The 12,455-nt window shown below is 45.9% G+C and overlaps 1 protein-coding gene across 1 annotated transcript in view; it reads right to left on the bottom strand.

Moving 5' to 3' along the window:
- The window catches only part of FAM107A (family with sequence similarity 107 member A), a 142,520-nt gene that overhangs the window by 80,130 nt on the left and 49,935 nt on the right, over positions 1-12,455 (bottom strand). The window contains exon 2 of the mRNA XM_069736639.1: positions 9,679-9,742. Coding sequence (XP_069592740.1) covers positions 9,679-9,742 — 64 coding nt within the window. The remainder of the gene's footprint in view (positions 1-9,678; positions 9,743-12,455) is intronic.

The raw sequence follows: 12,455 nt of genomic DNA, 5'->3' as shown, positions 1-12,455 counted from the left end.
CATGACGACGACTCCTTCCAAGAGACGAGTATTGTCAGAGGCTAGGAGGGAGCGCTTTATAATATCCCAGGATATCTCTTAATTACTCTGCCCTCCTTAGGCCACAATTATGGTCGCTATCTAGTATATAATGGCAGGAGGGAACGATTACTAATGCGACCGTCCGTCTCTCCTCACAATACACGTAATACCGGGGACTCATGGCCTTTCCCTATATCCAGCCTTAGCAACGCAGCCATTGAAAGGTTTCAACGTACGTCACAAAAATCTCAGGAAGAACCGAGGTGTGTCCTTGACAAGAGTGCTATTGTCAAGTAGCCGCTCTGTAGTTTCATTGATCCAGGGCCAGCTATAGAAATCCTAAGGAGAGAGGCACAAAATGTAACTATTGTGCGAGATAATTAGGATCCCTGGAAATGACAGAATGACATTGAATTCTTCAAGTGCCATTAGAAGCGGAAGCAAAATCTAACACATGATAAATGCAAATACAATGGCAACCTCTTATTGGGGTTTCTACGGCCTTCATAGTCACCTACACGAAATGCAAGGTCTGGGAGGGTCCCAGTAGTCGGACCCCCACCAATCAAATATTTATCGCTTGTTATTGACCATAATGTTTATGGAGCGCCCCCAGATACAGGGCCACAGGTTACTCAGTACCGGTCCTTTCTGTCTCAGTTCTGGGGTTGTCACGGTGGCTGGACCCGGTCCGTGACCCTGCTAGGGGGCGTCCAATAAAAGGGGTGATGATAGTTTGTCAAGGTTTCATGACGCCACCTGTGGTATTCGGTCAGGGTGACCGACGCTGCTTGGGGTCCGCTGGGGTGATGTGATGGCAGCTAGATGGTATACCTTCCCACAGGTGAAGTGTGTCCCCAGGGCTTCCCAGTAAGGTGGATGGTGATGGTGTGAGGTGCAGACAATAACGAGGACACAGGGTTGCAGTCTCTTTACCTCTTTACTGAAGACTTCAGGATCCGCAATCTAGAGCACAGTTAACAGGGCTGTCTGAGACCGGCCGGTCCGAAGGCACATCCAGAGTTCCACTAGCGCCTGTGTGTTGTAGTGCTACCCTGCTGAGCATTCGGGATAGTCCTCACAACTTCTATTCTCGTTCTTTCTAATTCGTTCCAGTTCTTTCTAGTTCTCCGTCCCCAGGTATGTTATGGCTAGGACGCACCCGTTTGACTGGAAGGCTCGGAGTTCTTCCGGGACCCTAGAGACGCCCCTCTCCACGCGTTGCCCCCTATGTCTGCTTAGGTGATGTAAGGTAGACAGCCAACCTATAATTAACTGTCCTGCGGAGTTTGAAGTAAGGCATAGAGTCAGTTACTTCCTCGGTGTTCCGGCCACCGGCTACACGCCTCAGTAGGATGTTGCCGTTCTCCGGGCACGACTCCTACTGGCTCTCCTTTGTGGTTGATCTTGTTTCTCACTTTCCACAATATCCTTCGCTTCGTGTCTCTTTCTTAGGATGCCGCCGCAGATAGCGCAGGCGCGGCTCCGTAACGTTCTATCCTTGTCGCTAGGTGCCTGCCAGGTTCCCACGCCTGACAGGGACCCCCCTGAATCTTCCCCCCGCAACACCCCCTGCCACGGGACAGTCAAACAAAACCCACTCAGCTTCTGTCTAACTTCCTATCCAACCCCTTGTTTTACCACTGTGAGGAGTGGCCTAGTAAATAAAACCTTTTGCTCCCCCTAGTGGCCGGAGTGTGAAGTGTAATGTGTGCTGGTGATACCTGGTCAGATGAACTCCTTTAGTGCCATCAGACATACCATCACTCCCCTTAGTGGCAGAGCGATACTACTGCAACGACCAGGTCTCTGGGGCGCTGCACTTATACTTCTTTGATGCGAAGTTCACACAACAGTATAAAAAAAGGTCAGTTTTTCATCCAGAAAAAAATGGACGATTTTTCATCTGCATTTTCATCAATCCGTGTGTCAGTTTCTGACATCTGTACGTCATTAATTCTTATATATCAACAGTGAATAAAATTCAAAGTTTCCTATATCAACCAGTTCAGGACTGGGTAAGTTTCCTTATTCTTGACCATTTACATCATCAGGTTTTATTGTATTTCCAATTTTAACAGCTCTAAAACAATGATTTTGTTCAGGTACTTTTATATTTTTTACACTGCTCAAAAAATAAAAGGAACACTAAAATCCCACATCCTAGAATCCTAGATATCACTGAATGAAATATTCCAGTTGTACATCTTTATTCATTACATAGTGGAATGTATTGAGAACAATAAAACCTAAAAATGATCAATGTAAATCACAACTAATATCCCACGGAGGTCTGGAGTTGGAATGATGCTCAAAATCAAAGTGGAAAATGAAGTTACAGGCTGATCCAACTTCAGTGGAAATGCCTCAAGACAAGGAAATGATGCTCAGTAGTGTGTGTGGCCTCCACGTGACTGTATGATCTCCCTATAACACCTGGGCATGCGCCTGATGAGGCGGAGGATGGTCTCCTGAGGGATCTCCTCCCAGACCTGGACTAATGCATCCGCCAACTCCTGGACAGTCTGTGGTGCAACGTGACGTTGGTGGATGGTGCGAGACATGATGCCCCAGATGGTGCGAGACATGATGTCCCAAATGTGTTCAATCGTATTCAGGTCTGGGGAATGGGCGGGCCAGTCCATAGCTTCAATGCCTTCATCTTGCAGGAACTGCTGACACACTCCAGCCACATGAGGTCTGGCATTGTCCTGCATTAGGAGGAACCCAGGGCCTACCGCACCAGCATATAGTCTCACAAAGGGTCTGAGGATCTCATCTCGGCACCTAATGGCAGTCAGGCTACCCCTGGTGAGCACATGTAGGGCTGTGCAGCCCTCCAAAAAAATGCCACCCCACACCATTACTGACCCACTGCCAAACCAGTCATGCTGAAGGATGTTGCAGCAGATCACTCTCCATGGCGTCTCCAGACTCTGTCATGTCTGTCACATGTGCTCAGTGTGAACTTGCTTTCATCTGTGAAGAGCACAGGGCGCCAGTGGTGAATTTGCCAATCCTGGTGTTCTGTTCCAAATGCCAAGTGTCCTGCACGGTGTTGGGCTGTGAGTCCAACCCCATCTGTGGATGTCGGGCACTCAGACCATCCTCATGGAGTCAGTTTCTAATAATCTGTGCAGACACATGCACATTTGTGGCCTGCTGGAGGTCATTTTGCAAGGTTCTGGCAGTGCTCCTCTCGTTCCTCCTTGCACAATGGCTGAGGTAGCAGTCCTGCTGCTGGGGTATTGCCCTCCTATGGCCCCCTCCATATCTCCTGGAGTACTGGTCTGTCTCCTGGTAGCGCCTCCAGCCTCTGGACACGCTGACAGACACAGCAAACCTTCTTGCCACAGGTCGCATTGATGTGCCATCCTGGATGAGCTGCACTACCTGAGCCACTTGTGTGGGTTGTAGAGTCTGTCTCATGCTACCATGAGTGTGACGAGATCTGAATCTGAGCATGCGCCGCCCCCAGCGGCCATTTTCCCGGAGGCCACCGCATCGCAGCAATGGAGCTGCCGGCGCCTCCGGGCTTTCAGGAGATGCGGGAGGAGCCCTGACTGACTCTGCGGGAAGATACGCCGCCGCTGCCACCCCACAGCACAGAGTCCCGACGCTGTACCAAGAGGAACCGCCGCCCCACAGCACCCACGCGGCACAAAGAGGAGCAGCCGCCGCCGCTCCCCAGCACCCCTCGCTGACGCTGGCTGCAGCTATAATGTGAGGTAATGGGGCATACTCCACTCACACTTTCCTGTGAGACGCCCCCTCCGCCATCGGGACCACTCCCCCCCACCCACCCACCATATACACCCGGCGTACAAGACGATTCCCGGTGTATAAGACGACCCCCGACTTTTAAGAAGATTTTCAGGGGTTAAAAAGTCATCTTATACGCCAGAAAATACGGTATGTGTATGCTTGTTTTTTTATTGTTTTATTTTGAATGGAGCAAAAGGGGGTGATTTGAACTTTTATATATTTTTTTTTAATTTTTTTAAAAACATTTTTTTTAACTTTTGGCATGCTTCAATAGTCTCCATAGGAGACTAGAAGCGGTCATAACCCGATAGGCTCTGCTACATACATGCGATGATCAGATGGCCTGTATGTAGCAGAATTCCTCACTTGCTATGAGCGCCGACCACTGGGCTGCACTCATAGCAATCCAGCAGTGACAGCCATAGAGGTCTGCTGGAGACCTCTGGTTGTCATGCCAACCCATCGGTGACCCACAGTCATGTGACATGGATGCCGATGGGCGGGATTTCAGGCTCTCTTGCTGGAAGCCCGTGTTAAATGCTGCTGTCAGAGTTTGACAGCGGCATTTAACTAATTAACAGCTGCTGGTCAATTGCGATTCCACACACGGATTTTAGAGGCACATGTCAGCTGTTCAAAATAGCTAACATGTGCCGGAAAAGATGTGGGCTTAGTGCCGGAGCCCACATCAAGGAGAGGGTGTCCGACATCAGCATATTATTACACCAAACGTCGGAAAGGGGTTAATGATATATCCCAATAGTCAACGACACACACCAATATCATGAACATATTATATCACATTAGGCCGGTTTCACACATCAGTGGCTCCGGTACGTGAGGTGACAGTTTCCTCACGTACCGGAGACAGTGACTCACGTAGACACATTAAAATCAATGTGTCTCTGCACATGTCAGCGTGTTTTCACGGACCGTGTGTCCATTTGAAAAACACGGAGACAAGTCAGTGTTCGTGGGAGCGCACGTATTACATGGACCCATTAAAGTCAATGGGTCCGTGTAAAACACGTACCGCACACGGATGCTGTCCGTGTGCAGTCCGTGTGCTGTGCAGGAGACAGCGCTACAGTAAGCACTGTCCCCCCAGTGTGGTGCTGAAGCCGCCATTCATTTCTTCTCTCCAGCAGCGTTCGCTGGAGAGAAGATGTGAAAAATCTTTTTTTTTTTTTTTTTTTTTTTTTTTTTTGGTGTTTAAAAAAAGACTCCTGTCCCCAACCCCCTCCCACCCCCTGTGCGCCCCCCCCCCGCTGTTAATAAAATACTTACCCGGCTCCCTCGCTGCTTCCTCTCCTCGCCGCAGCTTCTCCTGTATGAGTGGTCACGTGGTGCCGCCCATTACAGTGATGAATATGCGGCTCTACCTCCCATAGGGGTGGAGCCACATATTCATCACTGTAATGGGCGGCACCACGTGACCGCTCATACAGGAGAAGCTGCGGCGAGGAGAGGAAGCAGCGAGGGAGCCGGGTAAGTATTTTATTAACAGCGGGGGGGGGGGGGCGCACAGGGGGTGGGAGGGGGTTGGGGACAGGGATCTTTTTTTAAACACGAAAAAAAAAAAAAAAAAGATTTTTCATATCTTCTCTCCAGCGAACGCTGCTGGAGAGAAGAAATGAATGGTGGCTTCAGCACCAGATGCAGGGGACAGCGCTTAACTGTAGCGCTGTCTCCTGCACGGTGTGTGTGGCACCCAGTCGGCACACGGGTGGCACACGGATGCCGCACGTGTGCCACACTGATGTGCCACGTGAGCACACGGACACACGGACACGGATAATTCCTGTACCGATTTTTCCGGTACCGTAATTATCTGGACGTGTGGGACAGGCCTTACACAGTATTTAGAAAGATGCAGGACATAATTCACATTACACTTTACATTATATCACAAATTAGTTTCTTCAAGGGGAGAAACATTTTCAACATGTCCATACCCTTACAGATGCATGTAAGCAATTGTATGGAGCCGAAATGCCACGACCCAAAAAAATGGATAATGTCTGTTCCCAGGTACCCCAGCTAATCTCCCATTAAGACACTGTACATTGCCTACATCCATCCACCGCTTTAGCAGATAACAGTTGCCAGGTATCAGACCCAAACCAATCTGACATTGAAGACCTTCCCTATGGGTAGTTCATCAATATTTAACTTCTTGATAACCCCGTTTATTCAGCAAATTAATGACAGCTCCAGGCCCTTTGCATGCCAGATCCCAGAGCCACTCAACTGACCATAAAGAGCTCAGTTGGGTTTCCATCATGGTGTCCTGTACTCTACAACAGACAATGTAGTAATATATACAGTAAATATTTTTATATACCGTAATTGCTGTATTTGTTTGTTTCAGCTGATTCTAGAAAACATCTTGGTTGAACAATTCACCGGCCTTGTCGGACACTATATGCTCAGCGGTACATTGGTGCCGGATGGCGGCATTGAACACCGAGGGTGACATTGGGTAAACAAAGGCATAAGTCAGAGGTGGTAGTTCTGTTTGCAAAAAGCCTTTCTGTCGTCTGTCAGTAGCTTGTACTTGCCAAGGTACAACTTGTTCTCATAATGCTGCTCAGTATAGGTCCATTTCCATGGCAACCGGAATAATTACATGCCATTGGGAAGCCTCTTAATATATATATATAGAAGGACTGGTGGGCGAGAAGTTTTTTTCGTGCTGATTGACATCTCTGTGCCACATCCAGGAGTTGCCAAGGCTTAGTGAATTCACAGGTCGTATACTGCTGTTTGCCTATTTATCTGCTTTATTTTACGCTTCTCGCACAATTGGGCTTTGAGTTACTGCAAAAATAGAAGCGTTAGATTTGTTGGCATTAGCTGCGTGGAATCCGTCCTCCCTTCTACAAACACATGCTTTTGTCATATATATCAGTTGCTAACATCTTAAGGTATGTCTCCACTGACTAATATGTCTGCAGGAATATGGGATTATTATTAAATGGTCTGTGCCGTATTTTCTTCTAGTTTCTCATATTTTCATGATTTGCAAGACTGCGCATGGATATGTTGTGACTGTTGACTGTAGCCGTTCCACAAAAAAAAATATTGCAATTATCCATGTTTTGTTAAACACATTTTTATTTCCTTTGTGTGTATTGGAACAACATAAAAAGCAGAGAAAAAAAGGCAAATTGGACATCATTTCACCCAATAATGGAAGAACAAAATTGTTAGCACCTTGCCAAAATTGTAGATAAGCAACTTTGTTTAAAGGGCCACTGTCACCCCCTCCAGCCGTTATAAACTAAAAGAGCCACCTTGTGCAGCAGTAATGCTGCATTCTAACAAGGTGGCTCTTTTAGTTTTGTGTTCAGGTATTACTAAAATAAAGCGCTTTGAAACTTTGCAAAAATACCTGTCTTTGTCCACGGAGGCGGGTCCTCACTCCCCAGCTTGAACGGTACTCTGCCGTCACTCAAATCTTCAGGGGCTTTCGGCGCCACCCCCTCCGCGCTGTTTTCTCTTCAAATCCGGCGCCTGCGCTGTGTAAATCTTTGTGGGGCAGGTGCAGTAAGCTCTGGCCGTCTGACGTCCCAGCCAGGCTTGGAGACTTGCGCCTGTGCTGGCAGTGCGGCCACCCACCTCGGTAATCCCTGCCCTGCACGGTGTTATGCATTATGCACAGTGCGGGGCTAGGATTCCTGGGCATGCGCACTACGTGTGTCAGACTGTCACCCAGGTCCCCCGCCTTACAGCCTCTGTCTATTCAGCTGATCGTCCCGGCGATTGCTAGGAGGAGGAGGCACGATCAGCTGAATAGACAGAGGCTGTAAGGTGGGGGACCTGGGTGACAGTCTGACACACGCAGTGCGCATGCCCAGGAATCCTAGCCCCGCACTGTGCATAATGCATAACACCGTGCGGGGCAGGGATTACCGAGGTGGGTGGCCGCACTGCCAGCACAGGCGCAGTCTCCAAGCCTGGCTGGGACATCAGACCGCCAGAGCTTACTGCGCCTGCCCCACAAAAATTTACACAGCACAGGCGCCGGATTTGAAGAGAAAACAGCGCGGAGGGGGCGGAGCCAAAAGCCCCTGAAGATGTGAGTGACGGCAGAGTACCGTTCAAGCTGGGGATTGAGGACCCACCTCCGTGGACAAAGACAGGTATTTTTGCAAAGTTTCAAAGCGCTTTATTTTAGTAATACCTGAACACAAAACTAAAAGAGCCACCTTGTTAGACTGCAGCATTACTGCTGCACAAGGTGGCTCTTTTAGTTTATAACGGCTGGAAGGGGGGTGACAGTGTCCCTTTAAAGTATGTGATGCTTGTTCAAACTCTCCTGTGGCAAGTAACAGGTATGGGCAATATTAACATCACACCTGATACCAGATATAAAGGGAAGAAGTTGACACAATCTTTGCATTGTGTGTCTGTGTTCCACGCTAAGCATGGAGAGCAGAAAGATAAGAAGAGAACTGACTGAGGACTTGAGAACCAAAATTGTTGAACTATATCAACAATCTCAAGGTTACAAGTCCGTGTCCAGAGATCTTGATGTTCCTATGTCCACGATGCGCAACATAATAAGGAGTTTACAACTCATGGCACTGTAGCTAATTCCCGTTGATTTGGGCGGCAGAGAAAAATTGATGAAAGTTTGCAACGCAGGATAGTCCGGATGGTGGATAAGCAGCCCCAATTAAGTTCCAAAGAAATTCAAGCTGTCCTCAGGGTGTCAGCGCGAACTATCCATGGACATTTGAATGAAATGAAACGCTATGGCAGGAGACCCAGGAGGATCCCACTGATGACACAGATACATTAAAAAAGCTAGAATTCAGTTTGCCAAAATGTACATGAGTAAGCCAAAAAATCCTCCTGGACAAACTTCTTGTGGATAGATGAGACCAAGATGGAGCTTTTTGGTAAAGCACATCATTCTACTGTTTACCGAAAATGGGATGAGGCATGCAAAGAAAAGAATAGAGTACCTACAGTCAAATATAGTGGAGGTTCAAAAATGATATGGAATTGTTTTGCTGCCTCTGGCACTGGGTACCTTGACTGTGTGCAAGTCACCATGAAATCTTAAGATTACCAATGGAGTTTTGGTTGCGATGTAGTGCCCAGTGTCAGAAAACTGGGTTTGCATCCTAGATCATGTGTCTCCCAGCAGGACAAACACTCCAAACATACTTCAAGAAGCACCTAGAAATAGATGGAAACAAAGCGCTTGATGCTACTGAAGTGGCCAGCAATGCGTCTGGATCTAAATTCCATTGAATAACTGGAGAGATCTTGAAATTGATGGTGGGAGAAGGCGCCTTCAAATATGAGAGACCTGGACCAGTTTGCAAAAGAAGAGGACTCCAAAATTCCGGCTGAAAGGTGTAAGAAGCTTGTTGATGGTGATAGGAAGTGATTGATTGCAGTTATTTTTTTTCCAAAGGGTGTGCAACTGAATATTAAGTTGAGGGTGCCAACAATTTTGTCTGGAACATTTTGGTGGTTTTGTGTGAATTGATGCCCAATTTGCCTTTCTTTGCTCTGTTTTTTGTGTTGTTCCAATACACACAAAGGAAATAAGCATGTGTGTAACAAAACATGTGTAATTGCAATAATTTTTCTGGGATTAATACTAAATTTTCTGGAACAATTTCAACGGTGGCAACACTTTCAGACATGACTGTATATATAGTTCTAAAGCTAAGTAGTCTAGTTCTGCACGCTCTGATTAGGTGCACCTGGCTAGCTCCACATATTACCAGGCTACGTGTTCACCTTTATTAGTCAACTGGGGTAAGGTGACCAGAGTGGATTGCATTGGAGTTTGAGAGACATACAAGCCAGAATCCCTCTCTGAGAAGAGTCTGCACAATATATATACCGGTATCTATAAAGGTCCCTTACCTGAACCATTTATTACATGTTTTCCATATTCATTATGGAATGTAGCCTGGAGCGAATATTCCTTCTGTAAAGAGAGTAAAATAAATGTATATTTAATACTTTCGGCTTCACTTCCAATTTTATGCTAATTTATATATTAACTTGTGGTCTTTTATTCATTTCAATAGTTGACATGATATTAACCACTAAAGTGTTTTTTCTCTCTCCAGTATTAAAATTTTAGGAGACGATAATATGAACATGAATTAGGATGCCGTATGAGCATTATCTGGGTGGGTCCAGATGCTGTGATCTTCACTCACCCCACGACTTGGACTGGTACCAGTTGTTACCAGCAATTTCTCATTTTTCCAACAAAATTTACCGTACAAAAGTAATTTCTCCATCTACTCTTCTGCCGTCATCAGTGGGAATCTATGGGTACAAGTGAGACGACTTTTGCTGCAAATTGTAGCATGCTGCGATTGTCCGAATCGGCATGAGAAAATAATGGCAGATCTGAGCTGCCTCATAGCATAACACTGGGTCTAGAGCTATGTGATGTTTTATCTCATAGCACTCTTCCGTGTTATACGGTAGTGTGACTCTGGCCTTATGCACGCCTTAAAAGAATGTCACAGCCGGATCACAGGTTCTATGGCGTCCACAGTGCCGCCATCTGCCTCATTATAGGGAATCTTCCACTGGGGGTTCTGTCTGAATCACATATTTCAGAGATTTACATGGAAAGCCCCGTGTAAGCGCACAGTGTAGAGCACAGGATAAATGCGAGTCGAGCCTTACTGCGATCTTTGGAAGACAGAATTAAAAAAATAAACACCAGGTGAAGAGTTGGTTCAATTTATTTTTTATGCCGTTTCTCGTGCGGTATAAGTGATTAGACGACTTTATTCTTCGGGTCGGTGTGATTACAGCGGTGTGGTGAGGTGAAGAATCAAGGCCAAGGCACAGGTCCATTGGGTGCCGGTATGGGAAACTGCAGACAAATAGGAGTGCCACAGGAGTGTGTTTTTCCCCAAAACAATGTGGCTAGATCTTACGTAAAAGGTATAGTAAAATATAACGTAAAATATACTATAAAAAATATTATTTTTTGTTTATGCTGTTGTTAAACTTGTGGTACTATTTCTTAGTGTTTTTTAGAGGATTGTAATGTAATTTGAACTGCCTTGGTCCCCAGGGCCAAGCTGATTTTTACTTCTATTTATCTCCTGCAGTGAATAAAACAAAGCAAAACAAAACAGAACTGGCTTTTTTCAATAGCTATACTTCCCCCAAAATATGCATTAAAATGGGGTCAAAATGTTGCACGGACCCCAAATTGGTAGCAATGAAAGCACACTCTGAGCAAGCAGAAACAAACCCGCACACAGCTCCATCGATGGAAAAATTAAAAAAGTGACTTGTCTCAAAAAACAATTTTTTTTAACAACTGAAATAAAAAAAAAAAAAAAGATATTTGAAATTGATGTAATCATCCTGATCTGGAGAATATCAGGTCACTTTTATTGCACAGTTGATGCTGTAAATCCCCCTTCCTTCCCTCCTCATCACCAAAAAAAAAAAGCGTGGCATTACATTTTTTTCACCAATTCTCCACACTTAGATTTTTTCCCAAGTTTTGCAGTACATTTTATGGGAAAATAAATATTGTCTAAAATGTCTAAAATCAAAGAAAACAGCAAAAAAAAAAATAAAAAAAAAATATATAGTACAGACCAAAAGTTTGGACACACCTTCTCATTTAAAGATTTTCTCTGTATTTTCATGACTATGAAAATTGTACATTCACACTGAAGGCATCAAAACTATGAATTAACACTTGTGGAATTATATACTTAACAAAAAAGTGTGAAACAACTGAAAATATGTCTTATATTCTAGGTTCTTCAAAGTAGCCACCTTTTGCTTTGATGACTGCTTTGCACACTCTTAGTATTCTCTTGATGAGCTTCAAGAGGTAGTCACCGGGAATGGTTTTCCATAGAAATACAAAAGAAAAAGAGGGTCTGACAGCACTCACTCAATGGGGCGCCCGTTCCATGTCCAGGGAACCATGCCGGATATACCAAACAGTCTGCAGAAGATGAACAGCGCTCCAGCCGGGTGTAATAATATCCAAGTGAAAAATTTATTAAGCCATGGTACAGCAACGTTTCGACCCAAACGTGGTCTTTTTCAAGCATGGTCTTCCAACAATCTTGAAGGAGTTCCCAGAGATGCTTAGCACTTGTTGGCCCTTTTGCCTTCACTCTGCGGTCCAGCTCACCCCAAACCATCTCGATTGGGTACAGGTCTGGTGACTGTGGAGACCAGGTCATCTGGCGTAGCACCCCATCACTCTCCTTCTTGGTCAAATAGCCCTTACACAGCCTGGAGGTGTGTTTGGGGTCATTGTCCTGTTGAAAAATAAATGATGGTCCAACTAAACGCAAACCAGATGGAATAGCATGCCGCTGCAAGATGCTGTGGTAGCCATGCTGGCTCAGTATGCCTTCAATTTTGAATAAATCCCCAACAGTGTCACCAGCAAAGCACCCCCACACCATCACACCAGGCATGTAGAGTCCATCCGTTCACCTTTTCTGCGTCGCACAAAGAGACGGTGGTTGGAACCAAAGATCTCAAATTTGGACTCATCAGACCAAAGCACAGATTTCCACTGGTCTAATGTCCATTCCTTGTGTTCTTTAGCCCAAACAAGTCTCTTCTGCTTGTTGCCTGTCCTTAGCAGTGTTTTCCTAGCAGCTATTTTACCATGAAGGCCTGCTGCACAA

The sequence above is a fragment of the Ranitomeya imitator genome, chromosome 8 (genome assembly GCF_032444005.1).
Source record: "Ranitomeya imitator isolate aRanImi1 chromosome 8, aRanImi1.pri, whole genome shotgun sequence".
Taxonomy (NCBI): Eukaryota; Metazoa; Chordata; class Amphibia; order Anura; family Dendrobatidae; genus Ranitomeya; species Ranitomeya imitator.
Note: the sequence above shows the minus strand (reverse complement) of the source record. Positions and strands in the feature narration are given on the sequence as shown.